The sequence below is a fragment of the Vanellus vanellus genome, assembly GCF_965231255.1.
Source record: "Vanellus vanellus genome assembly, chromosome: 1".
NCBI lineage: Eukaryota > Metazoa > Chordata > Aves > Charadriiformes > Charadriidae > Vanellus > Vanellus vanellus.
The window spans coordinates 212860972-212884591 of record NC_138905.1 but is presented as its reverse complement, the minus strand read 5'-3'; the positions used below and the strand labels follow the sequence as shown (position 1 = coordinate 212884591).

Here is a 23620-nt window from a genome sequence, read left to right as displayed (position 1 = left end):
AGCCATCATGCGTATATGTTTAATTTTTTTCTCTAGTGTGAGTCAGAACTGGCTTTTATTTTTATTTTTTCCTTAAAAAATATGGTAATAAATCTTTAATGTTGTTAGCTGCTATAAGCCTCTCCAGATATTTGTGACTATATACAATTGTTTCCCATCTTGATGAACATATGACTAATATTTACGTAGGCAAATGAACGATCTAATTTTCAAAATGCTGCTCGCCCAAGGCTCACAATGACAGGTATAACTGCACACTGTACAGTGTGTTTGAAAATGCCTTTTGCTAGCATTTCTATCTGGCAGTAAAAGTGTTGCTGTGTTCTGAGCATAACACTAATCCTTTCTATCATGTTGTACAGATGACACCAGCTGATGGGCTTTCTTTTATAAAGCTGGCCTGTCATTAACATGAGTTTTCTATCCTGTGACCATTAGTGGTTTCAATTAATATTTTGTAAGATTAGATTTTTTTGTTGTTGTTCTCAATATCTTTCCTGTCTATACATTCTATACATAGAATAATGTAGCTTGGCAGGGCCCTCTGGAGGTCATCTGGTCCAGTCTCTGCTTTTAAGCTGGATCTGACTTTGAAACCTGCTAACAATGCTTGTACTCACACAGCCCAGTATTAGTCATGTAGTTTCTGAAGTTTGTTAATCAGCTGTGCGAGTCCAGAAAACAAAAGATATCCTGTATTCATTTGCCTCAGATACTCAAAGGAAGCTGGAGAACTAGGCAGATAGTCTGCATTCTAGGATATGACAGCTCTGAGTATTTCAAGAATTGCAGTGGGAATTTTGGAACATAATGTAAGGTAAAAATTCATGGATTCTGACTTTGTATCATAACATAATATCCCCAAAGAAAGACAGAATAACTTCACAGCTTTATTCAGTTTCAGGAGAGCTACAGTAAGTAATGGGATGTGGGAAACAATAAAAACAAGTTTTAAAAGCTGCAGCTTCCTTCTTTAGAAGATTAAATATAAGGACATTGTTTCTGAAAAAAAAAAAAAACAACAATAAATAAAAGACAAACTGTCTTTTCAATATATGATGCCTATGTTCACCTTTTTACATAATACATTGATAAGAGCTCCAGGTACCTAGCTAGTGCTGTGAGCAATAACGTTCTCCTGTGAGCAGTTGTCTGCACCTGTACTGCAAACAGGGAGCATGTATATAGCTCAGCAGTGGGAATACTCAGTGGGGTCAGGACTCTTCGGAGTTCTACTGGGTCTGTTTATGTACTTTATGTTAAAAGCCATTCTATTAAAACCCAGAACTAAACTATGGAGGGAGATATTTGGAACTTGCCAAGTGCAGGTTCTCTTTCTGCTCATCAATTATGCAAATGATTCCTGCATAAAGGTCCAATTTCAATGAAGGGAGAAGGCTGTAAAGTACCTGCATCCCATGCTAACTGTAGTCTCATGAGTGGGCAACTTCCTGGGAAGTGGTAGAAATGGATCAAAGTTCCTGAGAGGCCAAGAACACAGCTCTCACATTTTCTGGGTGAGTGCTCTAATCAGGGAGTTGTGGAAATACTGTTCAGCACTGCTAGCACTATAACTTTTTCCTGAAGCTGCTTTTTAAAAATATGTGGCAGTGACTGTGTTTTGAAGGTTAAATACTGTCAGAGTGGGATAGGAGCTACTTGCCTGCAGATATTTAGAAGTAGTTTCCACTCATTTCAGGTTCTCAGTAGATGGAAGATGGAATATATCCTGGTCTGTCATACAGATTCTCAGAAAATGTATGTTTCTTCTGTGTGGTGTATTTTAACTAAATCACAATAAACAGTCGGATGAAAAAAGTGAAGCTTTGAGCAGAAACTTGTTTTAACAGAAATACTCAGCAGAAAGCAGACAAAGTAGCGAAATCACATTCTATCAGACAGTAGTAGTAGTTTGGAACATAACCATTATAAATAATAGTAAAATTCTGCTCTTCACTTGCTTTTTAAGTGACTACAAAAGTACTCCCATCTAGTTAATGATGGTCACAAGTAAGAGGCGTGCTTGAGATCTCTAACTACACTAAAAGAGCCCGAACAAGACGTTTTATGAGTCCACACTACACTCTCGAAGCTTTTGTTTTGTAATAGTTCTATAAACATGAGGGATTTCATCACATCACTAGTAGATTATGATACATAACTGTCACAATGGTCTGATAAGAAACTTATTGCATCAGTGTAGTTCTTAGTCCTGTTAATGAAAGTTAGAGATGAAGAATTTTCAGAGATGCTAGAAAAATCTAATTAAGGAAGCCTAATTTACTATGCAATATATTGAATATTGCCAGAATCTTCAAATAAGTACCTTTTAATGTAGTTTCAGAAATCTAGAGATTGAATAAATATGAATTATTCTGCAACACCAGAATGCTATGAATACAGATTATATACTTTATATCAGATGTAGTTGTGAGAGCTTCTTCTAAAGATTAGAACTGTTTGTTTCTTTATGTGATGGCATCTATTTAATCAAAGACATTATTTTAAAAAATCCTGTAAAGTGTGAACAGGTTTTCATAAAACGTTTCTCTCATGTTAACTTGTTTTGCCCTTCATTGTAGAACAAGGGCCCTGAAACGTGAGAACCCAGCAGGTTGCTATTAATTGTTATAATTACAACTCTGCAATTACGTAAGCAAAACTAATGAAATCAACATTTTTGTATTTATCAGAAAAAATACAATAGTCTACAAATGTAGATATTCTGTACAAGAATAAAGAAATTATTTTAAAATGGAGGACCAAATTCCCTTTTTGCTTAATCTAAATAGACTGGAAGAACTGTATTGGTTTCAGTGGAGTTAGTTACACTTGATTTTCTGAGAGAGAAAACTACTCCATAAATTCAGAAAAGCTTCTACAAGAATAATCCTTGTGTTTATGAATTATTCTCTGAACAGAGAGGACCAGAGTCTTACTAGGTGTGAAACTGTTTGCCTTATTTAAATACATTCCCCTTTATTTCATGAATTTATCTTAACTGAATTAATTTGCTTAGTTTAAGAAGAAATTGCTATTTGAGCAGATTACTGATGAAACCAGTACAGTCAAAATGACTGTACCACAGTCTTATCAGGACCTGTTGTATGCTGTTATATAACACCACCTGATCGTCTAGTCAATGATTTTTATTAGTCTAAGAGATTTAAGCTTATACCTTTTTGAAATTAAATTGAAGGTTTCTCTGGGGATGTCTGGTAATATGGAGAAATGCACTAAGGAAGAGTTTCCTGTCACCTAATTTTAGTTGTCTGAAATGGTAGGCATTTTCCCTTAACCAGTCTTTGAGGCCTTTTATAGACATTTACTCTAAGCCTTTGAGGTGTAATCAATGAAAGCTATATCCAAAGACCAACTTATTCCTTTCTAAAATAGGTGTTTAAAACAGGTTTGGGGTGAATTCTTCTGGAAAGGGTGAGTTCTCAGAGAACTTCCCAGCTCTTCATTGGCTATGGAGTGCACTACAGGACCTTCTTAGACAATGCGCACAACTTTTAGGTAGCTGACATTAAGGAAGATTAATTATGCATCGTGTACTGAATAACATGCCTGAAACAAAATCATGAAGAATACTATATTCATGTGCAAGGTATATTTATTTTGACAGTCAACCACCTGTAGCTTCTGCTGTATTGAATAAGAATCGAGTCCTGAGAATTTCATAGGATATTGGCATCATTTAGTTTACTCCGCTGCATAAAATATTTACAGTGGTGTCTGCCTCCAAAATACCTCCAGCTGTCCAAGACTGACTGCATGTTAAGCAGACTGTGAAGAGAAGTAAATGCCGTATTCTGAGTGCCTACTCTTAAGTTTCTGATTCAGAAGTCCTATCTTAACCCGCCATTGAGGACAAAGTCTGGCAGGTTTGGATGGTAGGAGTCTAAATTCATTAGAAGTCTCTTGCCTACCTAATTGTCTTATGATCAAAGAAGAATTCATACCAGAGCCAGTCCCGGAACTCATTGTTCCCAACGTATTCTCTTACTAGATCACATCCTCCTTTTGACATGCTCGTTGACATTCATGTTTCAAATTCTACCTCTTTCTATCAGGGTGAGTTAGTGTATGTGAATTATGGCCGCACCGAGGACTTCTTTAAGCTAGAACGTGAAATGGGAATTAACTGTACAGGAAAGATTGTTATTGCCAGATATGGGAAGATCTTCAGAGGAAATAAGGTAATGATTCTGTCTAAAAACGTTACTTTTGCTGTCCTTCGGTTGATTTTCAAGAGACTGAAACACACACTAAAGTGTTCTGGAGATTTTAGCGTAACTGAGTTTTTCATAGAAAAGATTCTTTCTTAGAAGATATATATATGTATATTTATTATGTATATAATACGTCGATAGGATAAAAGTAGATAAGTTGGAAAATGTTCCATATTTTTATATTCATTTGCATAGTATGAAGAGTTCCAAAATATTACTAACATTCTTCGGTAATACACTCTAAACTAGGCTGTTCTTCCCTATTGGTTCAGCTGTGATTTAAGATGCCTATATTGTGTTTCTTTATAATGGTTTCTGTACACCAGGCAGAGACTGTAACTGCATGGAGTTTATTTTAAATTCTGTATTTGTTTATTCAATGTCCCTGTCATATAAATATTTTAAACTACAGATTTCTGCATATTGCCATGGCCTGATAGGAAAGTACATAATCATGTGCATACTTGAGGCCTATATTCAAATTATTTCCTGAAGGATGTAAGAAGACAGTCTATTTTAAGTGTGTTTAGCTCTTGTACAAAAATTAGTTTGACCCTCATTTTGGCAGGACTATAATTTGTGTTTCTCAATTACCTAAGGATATCAAACACTGAATCTCCTCGCTGGAATGCCAACTCTTATTATATACTGTTCACTAATCTTCAGTGAGCTTTTAAGTAGGTAACACACTGGTTTACATGTATATCATTTTCACCAGTGAAAAGCAACATGTAACTCATATTCTAGGTCAGATAATATTTTGACTAAATTGTTTACCACTCTTAAGTCTTTGCCATTCAGATAGTATCTTTAAAAATTGAAGAAGGTATTGCTATCTATGAATCTTTTATTAAAGTTAAATAGAAAAACCAAGGAGTTACTAGTATCTAGAGGGGCAGTTGTCCTGCGGTTTAGAAATTACATGCCCTCATTGACTGACAAAGGGATGATATGCTCATTCATTTCTAATGACTATTTATACACTGAAGGATTCAGTAGCCTGTACAAAATCTGGAGAACTGTACTGTGATTTTCCAACTTCCTAATGGTGTGCAAGTATAGGATAGAGAATTAAGGCAAGTACTGTATTTTCTGAAAAAAAGCTTTGGTATTTCTGAATTAAAATACCCAAGTTTAAAACTGTTGAGGATCAGTTGTCACTCAGTCACTATACATCACTGTCTTATCTAGTGGCAAAAATGATGTGAATGTCAGAATGACATGTATTTTCTTTCTCTCGCTCTCCACCAACCAGAATTATACAATAGTAAAGTCTTATGAGAACATTTTTTAAAATCAAAACAGCATGCAGGGCAGTCCTTCTGCTGTAATAAGCTTAAGGCTCGTGAACAAACCTCTTTGGAATTAGGCTTGTTCACAGCCAAAGACAGTTTCAAGCTCTCCAATAATAATAACATTTCTGTGTAGTCTGAGGTTTGAGATACATTAGGACATCATTTAGGTAAGTAAGTTAAATACATGACTAACTGAAAGATAAGATTGCATCATTGTGATACAGTTTTTTCCATCCGTGATGTGTACATTTCAATAAGTTTATTGTATTAATCTGGATGACAGAATACCAACTTAGGTTATGTAGTAATACTGTGAAGGATGTTTTCCACGTTACTGCAGTTATTTCCTAACTAAAATTCAGAGTAACAGCAAACCTTTTCCTTTCATATGGAACCTGATAGCTGCATATATATTTCCAGGAAATTTTATGATATGAGACAGTTATGGGCCCTTTAATTAGCCCAAGCACTGTAAAAAGCCCTGAGGAATAATCACTGTAATTTATAATAACTTTCTTTTGCCCCTTGAACTCTTGTGTCAAGCTATAAAGGACAGGATAGGGACCGGAGATGTGCTTTGCAGGTGAAGAATGCTGAATTGGCAGGTGCTAAGGGAGTTATTCTGTACTCTGACCCTGCTGACTACTGCGCCCCTGGAGTAGATCCCTATCCAAATGGATGGAACCTTCCAGGCGGAGGAGCCCAACGTGGAAATGTATTAAACCTGAATGGAGCAGGAGATCCTCTGACACCAGGTTATCCTGCAAAAGGTGTGTGACACTAAAGAAGTCATGCTCTGAGGGTCTGGTTTCAAGAAGGGAGGGAAAGGTAATGGGGATGTTCTTTCCCTTGGAACAAAACACATTATTTCTTGGTCTTTCTGTTGCTCAAAAGAGACAGTTTGGGGCTTCACATCGGTAGGCCACTTCTGCAAATGATGCATGAGAGAAAGTGAGAGGATGTTAAGGGAGTCGCAAGTGCAGTGCTGGGCTGCTTAACTTCACAGACATACCCAAGTTAGCCCAGAGATCATGACACAAGTATTCGACAGCTGAATCCCTAGTCTTTTTTTTTCTGTTTCTTATCAGGGAGTCAGCAAGGAGCCAGCCTCCACAGCTCACAGGTTGCTTTGCTTTTGCAGTTCTCCTTTCTGCAGGATTTGGGCTGCTTTCCCTCCACAAGAGCCCTTACTAGCAATGCTGAGACCTTTCACGCTGGGACTCATCACCTGGCTGCCCCTGAGGCTTCTGAGATGACCGTTCCCCACTGGTTCATCACCTTCAGTTCATGCTTCCTCAGCTCTTATTTGAGCTCTGCCTAAGCTTTTTCATTTAGTACCTAACCCAGATCATTTTTACTGAAATGCATTAAGAGCCATTCATGCCAGCACTTGAGCCAGCATATCTGAGGGAGGCAGTCACCTCAAGGAGAGTAGTCCCTAAGTGATGGGGAAAGTTGCCTCTAGTAAGCACAACTTGAGCTGGAAGAGGATACATGTTCACAATGACAGCATGGCAGGAGCAGGCCATGAGGAAGATTTCTGGTTCCTCATGCTTGAGTCAGTGGTCTCATAGATGAATCCCTGTCTGCTTCCCTCAAATGTGAATTCCCTCCCTGTGAATGTTGTATGAAGGAGGAAACTATTCTTTTTCATGTCTGCTGGCTTGCAAACATCAAATTTTAACCACATTGTGAAAATTAAGGTTCTCATTTGTAAAAAAAAAAAAAAAAAAAAAACAAAAAACAAACAAACAAAAAAAAAACCCCACGATTTGTATTTGAGCTTTGTCAAAACAAAACCTAGGCTTCATTTTGTTCACGAAAACAAGAAAGCAGAATATTCAGTAGCCCAGTGTATAAGATTTTATCTGCATCTTTTATCAACAGGCAAATTTTTTTACTTCCCAGCTGAATGTTCCAAATATCAGACTACAGGCTCCTTATTTGCTCTTGTTCTTTCTCTGGGGCTTAGTCTGAAGTTCCTTCCCATAGAGAGAAATATTTCTATCTGAAAGCATTTCAATGCAAAAAAATTAGCAAACAATTTTAAAATTTCCAGCCAGCTCTAAATGCCTGACTACAGGCACTATTGGAGGATTTTTTTAGTGTTTCTCTGAAAACCTGTTGACAAAGCATAAAAAAATGAAATCTCTGACTAAATGTCAGCCCGACCTTGAGGAAAGTGAAATGATTATCCCTGACTCCAGTGTTAGGACTGTGCTATGAACTGTGCAGATTCTTTCTGAAAGTTTTAAATATGAAAATACCTCTTTCTTGCTTTCAGAATACACCTACCGATTAGACAAAGCCAGTGGTGTAGGTCTCCCAAAAATTCCAGTTCATCCCATTGGTTATCATGATGCTGAGTCGTTACTGCGGTAAGTATATGAGAAACATGAGGAATTTTAGCAGGCTGATTTTTGAAAGTTATGAGAGTATTTGAAAAGAAGGAGAAAAAACTTTTGTACTGTGCTTCTATTTTAGCTGTTGAATTTACTAGTATTAATGTAGCTAAAAAGACAGATTATTCTCCTGTGGAAGCTTGTAGTATAAATTGTCTAAAACAAAGACCATCACTGGTATGCGTGGGACCTAATGAAGTGGGATTCCTGGTTCCTCATTTGTGTGTGGTGCTATTGTAAGATGTCTGTAACTAATAATGATATTTTTTTTTTCATAATAGTCATATGGGAGGATATGCACCACCGCATAGTAGCTGGAAAGGAAATTTGAATGTATCTTACAACGTGGGTCCTGGTTTCACAACAAATTATTCTACAAGGTCAGTTTTGTCTCATAAGGAAAGTGTGCTCGGGATCAGAGAAAAACAAAGAGAACAATAGAATTTGACCAAAGGTAGAGTAGTTGGGGTTATTTGCATCATTGCTTTGATTAAGACCATTTCCTGGGCTGAAAGGCACTCAGTGCAAAGCTTCAGTAGATTTACATCTTGACTGGATGGATATTGCTTTAGTTTTCAACTAGTCTTGAACCAGTTTCATTTTAAAAGCATCTAGCCTTTGACAAACTATTTGATGAGACTGATTATTTTTTTGAGAACAGAATTTGTTTGTTGTCGTCTTAAAATTTGTTTAGGTCCAGCTTCTGGTCTTATTATTGCCTTATATAAAACAGTATTAACCTACAAGTCAAGTTTTCCAGAAAAAAAGCTTTAACTACAATGTCATTTTTATTGCTTTGGTTGTTTTTGAACTGATTTAGTAATTACAGTTTAGGGCTGAAATCCAGGTGTTTCAATATTGGCTGAGCTATTGTACTGACTTCAAATGAACCGTTTAACCTTTTCCCTATGTCTTAGTCATACCACATGAAAAATTCCTTCTGAAAGATATACAGACAGGCCTTGAGGATGAGTCGTTGCACCTCCAGCTGTGTTGTAGATAAACAAAGTGTCTTGATGCAACTCAGGTTGTCTGATTTTCTGCTGCCTGAGAAGCCACATCAATATTGACTGTGCTGGAGTCAGTTCTAATTTGCACCAACCTCTAGATGATTAGAACTATTTACCTTTCTAACATTAGATGGGTTTCATTTTTCTTTCACTCTTCCAAACTTAAAAACTAGCTGCTAGCAAAAAAATCTTTGAATTTGGAGTTCTGAGCCTGTTATCCATATAAATCTTATTGACATCAATAACAGTACATAGCTTTCAAGGGCTAAATACTGTTCTCAATTGCACAAGTATAAATCCAGAAAAAACTACACTGAAATCTTTTCAGATGTATTTTGGTTTAATGGAGGGTAAATTTGGCCAAAAGGCTTTCCTTACAATTTATATTGTACGCTTTTGAAAGGTGTCAAGATGTTTTATTATCTAATCTGATGGATTTTCTCTTTGGATTTTCTTGCCAATACACTAGAAAGGTGAAAATGCACATTCATAGCAACGATGAAGTAAGAAGGATTTACAACGTGATTGGTACCATCAGAGGCACAGTGGAACCAGGTAAAGTAATTTGTCTTGAGTGTAATGTGAGTGTCCAGTGACCTCTATATGCATTTTGTAATTAGAAGGGAGAAATGACGGATATAGTTTTATCTAAAATAATTGCAATAGCATGATCATTGGTGTTGAAATATTTATTGCACCAGCTTTCATATGGTTCAGGGTATGTCAGCACTTTGACTGTAAATGCTGGTTTCCAAGGGGGAGTTATAATCAAGGCAGAAATATTTGTCTTCAGGCAAGTAACTTTGCAATTGAAAGAATATTCTTAAGTGGATATTCTTCCCTACTAACACAAGAATGGATTTTGCATTCCATCTGAAGACACCATATCCACAACTATTGAGTTTTTGTCTGTCTTACAGCCTCTTGTAACCAGTGTGATTTTACAGTCTAAAAACCCAGATATATAGACAGCCTTAGAGTGACGATAACATCATTTAACTTGTAACTGCAGCACTTCCCTGTTGTCTGAAACACAACTGTTAACCATATCATGGTAGCGCAGAGTTCTAGTCTGGCTTTGATTTTATTAATGACATCTCTGTCATGATTTGGACAACCTTTTTTATGATTGACTACATATATGTATTCAGAGAAATACTGCATTCAGCACACCTTAATGTTGTGAGCTGGCATGCTGTACAAATATAATTAGTGAATCAGCTTTACCATGAAACACACTACTGTAAAATATGGAAAGGTGCTTCTATCTTTAGAGGAGAGCTGCAGTATTTCTAATAGTAGAAGTAACATGGAATTTAAGAGGCTTTAAGTCCTATGAGATCAAGTTATTGTGTTTGAAAAATTCTTTAGCACTGCCTGAAAATGCAGAAAAATGTCTTTGGAGATTTAAATTGTCTTTTACCTTTATATCGTGTATATTATAAACCATTAAGCTTTGTTACCAGATACCTACATGTAAAATTAGAAATAACTTCCAATCAATACCTCTATGGCAGAAAAAAAGTTTTTCTAAGTAAACCTCCATAATTAATTTCTCTAGACAGGTATGTCATCCTGGGAGGCCACCGTGACTCATGGGTATTTGGTGGCATTGATCCTCAGAGTGGGGCAGCTGTGGTTCATGAGATTGTGAGGAGCTTTGGAAAACTGAAAAGCAAAGGTAATGTAATGAAAGACTAAAGCACACCAAAATCACTGCTCTGAGCAGTACCCATTGATTTCTCTGGGATTTAAGCATATGCTTAAAATTAAACATGAGTATCTCTGATCTCTTGAATAAGCATGCTACTCTGCAGCTGTTAATTAGTTCCAGTTACAACCTTGGTATATGTGTGAGGTACTTCTACTCAAGAGAAAGTACACCTAAAGGAAAACAAAACACAAAATGGGAGATACTGAAAAAATATGACATATAACTACAATTGATTACTGTGTATTTGAGGCTGGTCAGACTGGATGTTTCAATGGCCCTATAAAGTTGATACAGTGGTGGACTGATCGAGACTTCATCAGGGCAACATTGAGAACCTTCTTAGTGCTTGACTGCAGTTTGGAGACAGACCCAAGAATAAATAAAGCATGTCTGTGTAATGCGGAGAATGAGCTGTGGAAACATAGTAGGAGGTAATGGTTAAAAATACCTCATGCCTGGTTACATTAGAATGGGAACAAATGCCAACTGTACCAAGTTTCTGCTGCTGTCAGAGCAAACGCTATCTCCCTATATGACATCCCATGGAAAGAAGCTCTGACATAACTCAAATACTGTGCTAGAGGAACTTTCTTTGCCTACCCGTTACACTTAAAACCTATTGACATTTAGTTTTCTTTCCATTCCCTCCCAGTTTTTGGATATCAGGGGAAACTGTCTTTGGAATGCAGGGGAGCAAAAGATGAAAAGGTTCCAGTAGCCTCAGAGAAAACTTTGGGCTGGGTTTAAATCAAATGCAGAATTTCAAGTGAAAGATCTTTGTTTTGAAGGTGATCTGTCAAAGATTACAGGGAATTCCTTAGGTTTTGAAATCCGGCATTTGGGAGACAGGTCAAAGAAATTCAGTAATAGATATGAAAACATGCCAAACACTTTTCTGTCAAAGTAGACAATAGTGTACAATGTGTACTAAATTGAACAAATCAAAAAGAGTAGAAAAGCTTTCTTTCAAGAATTTGTGCAAAAGGACATTATTTTTCCTTGTTCAGAGTTTTGAATTTTAGAAAACTTTCTTACAATTAAAGCTGAGAGTTGAATACATTATTTGGCACAATATTGAAGTAGAAGTGATTGCTACAAAATTAGCAGACCATGATTAGATTAGATTAGTGAAGAAGTTGGGTGTTCAAGTTCCTTAAATACACCTCTTTCCCCACAGATCAGGATAAAAGATGTGCCCCCCAAAAAATCATATTTGTTTTCATGTTAGTTACCATGTAACAAGCAGTCTTTATTTCTGTAATACAATTTTCATGGTCTTTTGCAGGATGGAGGCCAAGGAGAACAGTGATATTTGCAAGCTGGGATGCAGAGGAATTTGGCTTGTTAGGATCGACAGAGTGGGCTGAGGTAAACCAGTAGTGTTCAAAGAGAAACTTTAACAGTGGCAGGTCTTTGAGAAATTTGTACCAGAAAGCAACACTTCTTCCCTCCCTCTCTCTTCCTTACACTCTCACACACTTACACACACTCTCTTAAATTTCCTTTTGAACTGCCAAGAGTATATGGCTCCTTGCAGTGTCTGATGACTTTCCCTGAAACAGCTGTACTTTTGTGGGTGGGAAAATAGTTCTCAGGGAAAAAAAAAAAGCTCATCAGCATTTCCTTCCTCCTTTTCTTCTCGTAGGAAAATGCCAAAGTATTGCAAGCACGAGGAGTGGCTTATATCAATGCAGATTCGTCCATCGAAGGTATGTAGTTTTGACTTGTGTTTTACCGGAATAGTGATGGTATATCCAGATGACTGGGAGGCATTTTGGCTTGGAGATCCATGAAAGCTTCAATGTGATACTGGGACTGTTCCACATCTTTGTCAACGACATGGACAGTGGGGTCGAGTGCACCCTCAGCAAGTTTGATAATGATACCAAGCTGTTTGGCGAGGTAGACACACTGAAGGGGAGGGATGCCATCCAGAGGGACCTGGACAGGCTGGAGAAGTGGGCCCAAGCCAACCTCATGCAGTTCAGCAAGGCCAAGTGCAAGGTCTTACATCTGGGTCAGGGCAATCCCAAGCACAAATACAGGCTCGGTAGGGAATGGCTGGAGAACAGCCCTGAGGAGAAGGACCTGGGGGTGCTGATTGACGAGAAGCTCAACATGAGCCAGCAATGTGCGATCGCAGCCCAGAAGGCCAACCGTATCCTGGGATTCATCAAAAGAAGTGTGACCAGCAGGCCAAAGGAGGCGATTCTACCCCTCTACTCCACTCTTGTGAGACCCCACCCAGAGTACTGCATCCAGCTCTGGAGTCCCCAACATAGGAAAGACATGGACCTGTTGGAGCGTGTCCAGAGGAGAGCCACAAAGATGATCAGAGGTGTGGAGCACCTCTCCTGTGAGGACAGTTGGGATTGTCCAGCCTGGAGAAGAGAAGGCTCCAGGGAGACCTTATAGCAGCCTTCCAGTACCTAAAGGGGGCCTACAGGAGAGCTGGGGAAGGACTTTTTACTCGGGCATGTAGCGATAGGACGAGGGGGAATGGCTTTAAACTGGAAGAGGGCAGGTTCAGATTAAACATTAGGAAGAAGGTTTTCACTGTGAGGGTGGTAAGGCACTGGCACAGGTTGCGCAGAGAGGTTGTTGAGGCCCCATCCCTGGAGGTGTTCAAGGCCAGGCTGGATGTGGCCTTGGGCAACCTGGTCTAGTGGGAGGTGTCCCTGTCTATGGCAGGGGTGTTGGAACTCAATGATCTTCAAGGTCCTTTCCAAGCTAAACCATTCTATGATTATATGATAATGTTGTTGCATTAGTTCGGGAGTAGATACTGAGGGAAACCTTCACCCAGAATCATAAAGTATCCTTCAGCTATTCCTGTTGCTTCATGGAAGAAGTCCATTACAGTAGCTACACTATTTGGGAAGTCATGGGGAGGGACAAGAACTGTTGTGTCCCTGTCAGCAGTTCTACAGCAACTCTTTAGAGTCGGCTTCTCCTCTAATAATGTGTGTCATAAATATAGGGCCATAAGAAAAGCTCTTAAGGGTTGCTTTAAAAGCTGGGCTGTAATTCATCTTCACCAATAAAAATGCACTGACAAGATCACAGGAAAACCCTTCTACAGGGAGAATCAGCTTGTTCCTTGTAGAGAGTGTAGCTCTCTAGTCCCTTTTTTACTAGCTAATGGCATGAGGTTTCAGCTGAGTAGGACTTCTTTGAATAAATAGTTTTTCCTGTTTTTCAGGAAACTACACACTACGAGTGGATTGCACACCACTGATGTACAGACTGGTGTACAGTCTGACTAAAGAGGTAATATCACTTGAAATTTTTAGCCAGCATGTTCAGTGCTCGCTTACTGGATGGGTCTGTGTATGAAATATGGTGTCAGATATTTCTTTCTTTTCTGACTACAGTACCCCTTGTAAGTCAATATCTAAGTAACTGGAGCTTTTTCCCAGGAGTGGTAAAGGGATTTCAAGTTTATATATTAAATTATTAGTTACTCAGGATTTAGGGGATTTTTCCACTCCTCCTGTGAAAGTATTCCTTCTAAGAACAAAAGAATAAAAAAAAAATGCCATGAGCCAGATGACAGAAACAAGCACAAACCTAGTTGCCCAGTCCAACTACTACAGTACCCATAGTAGTGAGAGACTCTGACTCCCTTTAGGCAGGGGAAGAAATTAGGCTTGCTACCATGCCGTTTTTAGCGTGATGTGACAGGTTCAATCAATGTGGTCTGCTTCATTGTACCCTATTAGATATTCATTGGCTCTGAACACAATGGTCTCACATGTATGTGTGGCACACAAAATTAAAAGGTAGGGACCTTTCTCAGGAAATAGCCCCAGCATCTTAGATTTAAGATGTTCCTTGCTTTGAGAGAGGTTCTTAGCAATAAAGGGCTTTTTATTTCTGGTTGGTTTTTTTTCTGTTCATCTGTATTAAAGCATGAACATTTGATTAGTCATCTTTGTGTGTGGTTTATAGACATATATAATGTACATTCAACTACTGTGTATGTTCTATGAATCTACTATATCTGTCTTCATCTGCTGTATATATTCAGTCATCTGTCTTTTCCAGGGTCGTTAATTTGTTATCTCTTGGAAGTTGGCACTAGACTGGTACAAAAGTAAAGGAAATGTAGTAATTCACTATAATAATTTTCTGGCAATTGAAAGACAACAAATAATATTTAACTCTGTTAAAAATAGGTGCCCAGATAAAGATATTTCTGTCCTGAACTGCAGAAGAGCTGATCACCTGCAGTTCCCATGGTAACTTGTGCTAAGTGCAGGTATTCAGTACAGTCAGAAAATCAGGTCAGCAGAGTCTCAGTTTGGGCACCAAGAGCAATCGTTAAAACGTTGGCCTAAATACCAGTAAACATGGTTGTGTAACTCATCCTGGAGCTGGGAAGCAGCAACAAAGGCTGAAAAATGCATGTAACCATAGCTTGTTGGTAGCTGATGTCTGAAGAGAATGCTGATCAGAAAGCAGGTCCTGTGTGATCCCATCCAAAGTTAATCTGTGGCAAAAAGTGTTAACACTATTAGCACCATTCAATGAACAATTAGCTTCATGACCAAAAAATCCAATATATTAGTTGTATTTCTATTCCTATTGTGGAGTAATTCTTACATAGTAGATACAGATATTAATAATAGAATAGATATTAATAATCTTTAATAGATGAAATATAATAAAACCTCAGCAGCCCACCAATAAAAAGGAAAGATGAAAAAATATCCAGTGTTTAACCTGCTCAGTAATCTGGAAAGTAGTCAGAGTGATAGGAATGAACTTCAGGGTGATTATGATTCGTGTACCTCTGTAGCAGCTATGATGACATAAACACCAAGTACTATACACTTTGCCCTTCTGAGGTTACTGCTGTGAAAATTATTTTTGTGAACTAAAACAAGGTAGAAACAGTTTCGAATTAGCCCAAGACAAAATTGTTTGAAATTTCCTGCCAAAGTGAAACAAAAAATTTTGGTTTTATGAGGGTTTTTTGCATTGAATATTTAAATTAAATGGCTGAAAATCTCATAAAGAAATATCAGAATGTAAATACTGACTTGAAATGTTTTGCTTTCCCTGTGTTTTCTTCCATTTAAAATTACCTATTTTCAGCAAATAAACTATTCCTCTGAAAAACGCTATGCATCTGAAAAGTTAAAATGGAAATGCAGAAAGGTTGAGGGACTTAAGACTGTGATGCTTTAATTGCCCTAACACATAGGCTTTATGTGATGACAGGTTGTAGATTTGTTGCTTGGTAACATTTAAAAGTGTACCCTTTGTCTTTTTTACAATAAACTTTTTCTAGATACCAAGTCCTGATGAGGGGTTTGAAGGAAAATCTCTTTATGAGAGCTGGTATAAAAAAAGTCCATCAAGAGAATACAAAGATGTCCCCAGGTCAGTGACCAAACAAAAATAAACAGTATACCAAAAGTTATCATAAGTTTTAGAGTGTGGGTTTTAAAGAAATATCCACTTGAAAAACTGAGCCCCTAAAAGAAACGGTGCGATTCTCAGCTGGTGTAAATTTCAGAGTTTTATTGATTGCAGCTGATATACTATTGTACGACGGTTTTGTGAACTTGCCTTTGTAGCATGAACAGGAAGCTTTATATATAGAAAGTAAAGTGTAGTTTATAGAGGTTTAGACAAATAAGGGTTGTATGCACAAGCCAGCGTCAGGTACACGAGATGCTAAACACAGCAGCTTTCCCTTGCACTCGCATCAAGTCTCCTGGAAGGCCTCTGAGTTTGGGTGGCCAGGAAGCACATCAGACAAGTTTTTACAACACTGTCCTTCAAAATTACCAGGGTTTCTCTACAGAACATCAAAGACTGATTCTATTCCGTGGAGGCACGCTAGTACTGTTGTGTTTTCTCTGAGTTGAGAGCTTTGGATAGCAGAAGTTCAGTAGGGAGAAGGTCATTCGGTCTTCTCAATGATTAAAGACAGTGAGTTAAATTCTCTTCTTGAGAGTTTGATTTCTCTCCCCCTGAGAATGATGACTCTGCTCCTCTGAGAATACAATTGATGAGGTGCATGTAATGTAAGGGTCGCAGGCAATTCATGGTACATTGATAGAAAGAGCAGACTAGGGAAAGACTGTAGTGTGACTGCAGAATAAATAGTTACCACAGTACTTGGAAGCAAACTAAAATTATACTTTAAGTATTGTCACTCAAGGCATTTTCCTCTTTCTTGTTAAAAGAATAAATAAACTGGGTTCTGGCAATGACTTTGAAGTCTTTTTTCAACGTCTTGGCATTGCTTCAGGCAGAGCACGTTACAGTAAAAATTGGGTAAGTCTGTGTCTTTGTAATTTTGTCTCCCCTGCAACTGCCTGAATAATATCACCCGTAATTGAGCCATTTAGACTGCCAGGTGTTTAGAGTAGTTCAGTTTAGTGTGTCAGATTGGAGTCCCAGTTCATTACTAGAACTCTGTGTGCTACCACGACATGAATATTTAATAAATAGGAATGGTCAGCTTGGTGTCAGTCAGACAAAAGGAACTCTGCTCAGGGTAAATGGATGTGCTCAGAATTACCTATGGTTGATGAAGGCTTACGAGTGGCTTATGATGACTTTTGAATGATTTGTAATAACTTACTAAGCTTTGAATTCAAAATGGTTCATGTTTTATGGAAAATATAGGTTTGACTCGGGAGCATACTGTGAGATGAGACTAATTGAGAAATGTTCAAGGAAAAATGTATTCAATGTGGCCTTTTCCTCTGAAAAGGCGTGTCCAAAGACACAAACAGAAATGACTGTTGAGATCCAAGCAAAGAGAGGAGGGCATTCTCACCTTTATTTAGCCAATTAAAAGTTATGTGTCTGTTCTTAGCTACCTTATTTAGGCTCTGCATGTGGTCAGTGGAGAAAGACATCTCCAAATGACTGTTCATCTCATCATAGGTTGATGTCTAAGAGAGACACTGCTGAGCAGTTCTTCTCATTTGACTGTCTGTAGTGGCTACATAGGATTAGTGTGACCTGAAAACTTTACAGTGCCTTGAATCCCACAGCAAAGGTTTTCAAGCAAAGATGAAGTATCCACAGTTGAATAATGGTTTTGTTTGGGTTTGTTTGTTTCAGAATGTAGAAAAATATAGCAGCTACCCAGTTTACCACAGTGTCTATGAAACTTATGAAATTGTGGAGAGGTTTTATGATCCCACTTTCAAGAATCATCTGACAGTAGCTCAGGTACGGGGAGGGCTGGTGTTTGAATTGGCCAACTCCATTGTGCTTCCTTTTGACTGTAGAGATTATGCATCAGCTGTGAGCAACTATGCTCACATCATCTATAATTTGTCAAGGAATCATGAAGAGGAACTTGCAACATACAACGTATCCTTTGGTACGTACAGTCTTTCATCATACTCCTCCTCTGTTAATGCTGGCAGTGCCTTATCTTAATGTATGTCTTAGTCATGACCTGGTATTTCACCTTGTGCTTTGTGAACAGTAAATAAAACAAGAGCCACACTCTCTAATAATTTGAAATTTGAATATTTTGTAACTAGTATGCCTGTGTAGAGACTATGCCATTGCCAAGTAGAGCTAACACTTACTGTCACATGTTCTTTGACCTGTGCCTGGTTCACAAATGTTGGCAACAACATATCTTTGTCTTGGTCCCTCAAAAAAAAAAAAAAATCACCCTGCTTTGCAGCTTATGGTGTTGGATAATTCTCTGTCCAACACTTATCATAGGATAATACAGGTTAGGGGGAACCTCAGGAGGTCTCTAGGTCAACCCCCCCGAGGCAGGGTCAGCTCTGAGGTCAGACCAGGTTGCTGAGAGCTTTATCTCTTCTGGTCTTGAAAACTTCCAAGGACAGAGACTACAGAACCTCTCTGGACCACAGTGCTTGACTGTCCTCAAAATGAAAAATATCCTCCTTATATCCAGTCAGAACTCTTGTTTCAGTTTATGGTCACATGATGGCAAGTGCAAGCATCATGAGGAGTTTGCATCAGGGCTTGGTCAGGCAGGAATGATTCATCCCTATGCCACAGTAGGGATTTTGTGCTGGCATGTGAAATATTTCATGTTACAGGGATTCACAATATGCCTCCTGCCTCAGAAGCCTTTATTTTATTGGCAACATTATATACTATGCAGCTCAGGACTTGGCTGCTAGTGACGAATACTGGGCATATGTGCACGTACACACACATACACACATACTCCAGTCTTTCTCAAAACTCTGCACGTGTGGAGGGACATACCAATAAAACATAGGTTTGGGGAATTCATAAAATCTCAGACCTGCAGTCTGGTTCAGGCAATACATGCTCTAGTTTTTGGTATTTCTGTACATTCTTCAAGTAGCAAACAATGAGCAGTATTCACAAAAATGCTGATTTCTGTTGTCTCCAAGGCAAGTTTTCACAGAGAATTACATAGTTTTTAATGTAGTAATATGAGGTCAGATGATTTTTGTTCAGTGAGAATTTACAAATCATGATCACAATGAAAGATAAAGCTTTCATTTGAAGGATTTGCTTTGTTAAATGATTCCTTAAGAATTTGAAGTTAAATGCTTCCTTCCTGTTCCCTCCAGATGCTCTCTTTTCAGCTGTGAAGAATTTTACAGAAGTTGCTTCTAGCTTTCATGAGAGACTGCAACAAATAGATATCAATAAGTAAGTTTAACTCTTTTTTCTTTCAGTCAAATATTCCATGTAGTCCTCTGGACTCAGAGAGCATAGTCTTCACTTGCATTTAGTTCCCTGAGTAACCTTGGTGACAAATGACTGTCAGGCATTTCTTTCATTTTAAGTCCTTATAGATTGTCTTTAAGGATCTGGTTACTCTAGGAAACAAAGTATAGAAATGTTGAATTAGCGGACATCAGAGTCACTGCAGAGCCTGGGAATCTAGCCATGTTAGCTTCAAAAAGTGTCCAAGGTAACTTGTGTCAATTCTTCACAGGTTTTAGTTGAGGAGCAGTTCTGGGATGGTACATGGATGTGACTAGAATGCTTGTTAACATGAGCAGAGCCAGCTCAGTGTGTAACTCCCTCCAGGTAGAGGGACGCATCCTGGCATTTTGTCACTGGATTATCATTAAAGAACAAATGTTGACTTGTGGTCTTTGTTTGCCAGCACTCTAGTTTTCAAGATACTGGTACCACTTAATGAAAAAAAAAAAAATATCTGTACCATGATTGTAATTGTGGCAAGCTTTTTTGGCAAGCTTTCCCAAAATTCTGTGTACCACCTATGCCAAAAGGCCTAATTTGCACTTGACTTAATTCTTAATTTATTCTTTGTAGGCCATGCCCAGAATGAGAAACTAAACTTCCTTTTATATATACATATGTGTATGTTACATTTCTTGGGAAGAATCTAATTTAGCCATATGCTTACCCTTATGGAAGACTAAGTGAGAATAAAAGCCATCTTTTTAATGGCAGCTACTTTCAAGATACTGAGTTAACAAAAATTTCTTCTGTAAAATATGACATTTATGACATATGACACGTATGTGACATTTTCAAAATGGTTTCATTGATGGATGGCCTAAATCTAAGCTTCATTTCAATGAACCAGTTTCAGTTTCTATTTACACGGATGTAAACTTGCAAAAAATTCATTGACAGTAGTGGAGTTACTCCAGGCTTACAGCAGTATAAATTTTACCATTTTTTCTTGGTGAGTGTCTTTGAAGTACTACATTAAGTTACTTTGGATGTAAACTACCAAACCCACATATATTCAGTATAATCTTCTTTACAGTTCTTGTATTTGTTAAGCATCAGTAGTGTGCTCAGGGCTATTCAAAGCACACAGACACAGATGGTCTCTGCTCTAGGGAATTTACAATCTGCTGTCAGAAAAATACAATTCTCGGATGATTCAAAAGATGATTCCAACATCACAAGGTTCCTGTTTGTCAGATGTTGTGGTTTTACATAAAAATAAATTATTTTATTGAAGTAATTTGCAGCTGGTTGGCTTTGTGGAAAATAGGGTCTTTAGAAAACTGTGGTACAAAAGAAGAAAATGGTCTGCCTAAGCATCCTAATGAAAAGGAGATAAAGGAATAAGATGCAACATGAAGTGCCTGAAAGTCTCTACCTTCTTTGACTCTATTCCTTGGTCTTTAAAAACAGCTTTAAGAGACTTTCAGGTTGTGAACCAGACTGTCTCACAGTACAGATCAGCATAATTCTGTTGTGCAGGTTACCTGACTTGGGCTGTCTCGTGGGCTACACTTCAAATTCAACATCTCGGATCTACTGTCCTTCAGAAATCCAGAGCTCTGTACATTGGGTCACGGGATGAGAGTGGGCTAAACACTTTATAGCTAACATATTCTTCTGTTTTCTTTTTAGCCTACTTGCTGTCAGATCACTAAATGATCAGCTGATGTTTCTAGAAAGGGCTTTCATTGATCCTCTTGGATTACCTGGCAGGCCATTCTATAGGTAAGAAAGGCTTGTTTTTCACTTTCTGCCTGAAGGACCCTATGAGAATTCCTTTAAGACTTACAGGTCTCTAAATGGAAGTGTAATAATTTTATTCAACCTGGTAAAAGTAGATTAAACAGGACAAATAAGATTGAAAAGGGGAGACAACATTAGGGAAAACTTCAGTGAGATACACTCTACAGAATGAGGAAAAGTCTTGTCGGAAGCCTATTCAGATCAGTAAACCCATTTCAATTGATTTCTGTGGGCTTCTAAACAAATCTAAAAGTTTGGCCCTGGACTCAGTTCAAGTAATTTCAGTGGTAAAGGATCTTTAGGAAGCAATTATGATTTGAAAGTGAAATAAGGTATAATCTACAGTTTGATCAATTATAGCAGAACAGGCATGCTAGCAAATACAGTGTAGAGGGCAGTACTTCAACAGCAGTGAAGTGAATTCAGTAGTTCTTTCATCCAGTTCAAGAAATAAATCTTGTTTGAGAGGCAGAATAGTCAAACCAAGTCTAGCTTTTTGGTCCTTCTATCAGTCTGAAGAATTCAGAAGAGCAATCTTTCCACTAAGAAGTTCCACTAAAAAGTAACTGTAGAAAGAGAACTCAAGATCTACAGTCCTTGTACCCCTCATAGCTTCTGATAAAAAAATCTGTTGAGAACATTCTTTTGTTAAAGCATCAGCTTTCCTACCTCAAAGCATGCCTGTATCTGTTGGAGATTGTGTATATCTGTGAGACAAGAAGCTGGCTTTTTTTTATCTTTCCATTTCATCTAAAATGAGGGAAAGGAAAATACCTTAGTCAACTTTATCTCAAGTCTTCTTAGCGATAAAGTTATGGAATTCACATGGCATAGTTTAGTTTATGTTATTTTCTTGCTTCATAGATTATAGCTACTAATGCTGCAATAATAATTTATTTACATCTTCAATATCAAGAATTTAGCAGATGATATAGAAACAGATTAGTTTTATTCAGAAAATAGTATGTTTTCCTAATGCAGAATATTCTTATTTTTTTCCGTCAACTTCCCCACAGACACGTCATCTTTGCTCCAAGCAGCCATAACAAGTATGCAGGAGAATCATTCCCAGGGATCTATGATGCCATGTTTGACATTAAAAACAAAGCTGATCAACATGAAGCCTGGGAAGAAGTAAAGAGGCAGATTTCCATTGCAGCCTTCACTGTACAGGCAGCAGCAGAAACACTGAAAGAAGTAGCATAAATATCAACAACATAATCGTCAACAAAGACTATGTATGTCAGTTTGCAGAAACCTTAAAAAATGGAGCACTAAAAAACACTATGCAGATTATTACAAAAAACACGGAACCCAAAAAATCTTTTTCTTTCCAAGTAATATGCCCAAGTGGAATGCATTTAGCAATGTTAACAAGGTAATATACTCCATTTGGAGAGATCAGGCTTTAAGTAACTTCTGCAGTGAGAGTGAAAGTGTTTCCTGTTTTCTCTCAGCTTCATATTTTAAGAATTGCTAACCACTGCATTTATTTTCAGATCTTTGAATTTTGCTAACTTGATTATTATAGCACTATTCATAGTGCATTAGGAAACCAGAAGTCATTTCACGTTTCTATCAGTTTCTAATTTTGTTGTTGACTTTCTATTATTTACCTTGGAGTTGCATAATTATACTCCAAAACAGCCCTTTCAGCTCTCCTTTTACACAAAGAATCACATATGAAGATGGCAAAACTGTCACATACTGTGAGGGATGTATAATGATCGTAACAAGTTTTGGGCAGCCAGCCCAGAATACTCACCCATGACGTTCTTCTCTTCACATGCTGAGTCTTGCAGCTGTTTGCAAATAAAATTAAGCAAGAAGCCTTCTAGTCATGAGGGTAAAAACAAGGCAATACATCTTGTCAGATGTATAATCGTCTTACGAATCCTGTCTTTCAAGATGAAGACCTACTTTTATTCTTTTAGCCAAAATCGACCCCTGCTGTGCCTTGTCCGTATCAAGGTATTTTTAACATGAAGACAATGAGAAGCAAAGAAAATTCATCACATCCTTAGTTTGAAAGGTTAGAAAATTATTACCATCTTAGTAGAGACTGTATTTCTGATTTGGGAGTGCAGCTTACTCTTACGACAGTCTGCTCAGAAGACTACAGTGAGACAGCTGAGATCAGACAGAGAAGAATGAAAAAATCAGATCCCTTCATCTGACACTCCACCACTAGAGGATGACTGACCTCTTGCACAGCAAATATTTTGTGTAATCTGTGTAATTTGATCTGCCGTTTCGGTTGAGGCCTCCACCATGTCTTAAAAGACCGTCCCACAGTCTGATGGATTGCAGTGTCATGGTAGATTTTTTTTTTTTTTTCTTTTCCATATGACCTCATTTATTCATAAATATTTCTACTCTTCACATTAAAACCCTTCAGGCAAGTTACTATAATTAAGTCATTATTTTACTTAGCTGTTGATCTTTCTCATAAAATAATCCAGTTTTCTAGATAGTGGGAAATGCTCTTACACCCACAGTTGTTGCTCAGTTA

General features: G+C 37.9%; 1 protein-coding gene across 1 annotated transcript in view; it reads left to right on the top strand.

The window, feature by feature from the left end:
- LOC309676070 (putative N-acetylated-alpha-linked acidic dipeptidase) overlaps positions 1-23620 on the top strand; it is a gene marked incomplete at its 5' end in the record, with an annotated part of 28491 nt that extends 4871 nt beyond the window's left edge. Inside the window, 15 exons of the mRNA XM_082488524.1 lie at positions 4077-4202; positions 6114-6300; positions 7815-7908; positions 8214-8312; positions 9412-9497; positions 10504-10623; positions 11942-12024; positions 12302-12365; positions 13859-13926; positions 15953-16044; positions 16857-16947; positions 17746-18010; positions 19221-19302; positions 20998-21090; positions 22125-23620. Of these exons, the coding sequence (XP_082344650.1) occupies positions 4077-4202; positions 6114-6300; positions 7815-7908; positions 8214-8312; positions 9412-9497; positions 10504-10623; positions 11942-12024; positions 12302-12365; positions 13859-13926; positions 15953-16044; positions 16857-16947; positions 17746-18010; positions 19221-19302; positions 20998-21090; positions 22125-22314 (1740 nt within the window). The 3' untranslated portion in view covers positions 22315-23620. The remainder of the gene's footprint in view (positions 1-4076; positions 4203-6113; positions 6301-7814; positions 7909-8213; positions 8313-9411; positions 9498-10503; positions 10624-11941; positions 12025-12301; positions 12366-13858; positions 13927-15952; positions 16045-16856; positions 16948-17745; positions 18011-19220; positions 19303-20997; positions 21091-22124) is intronic.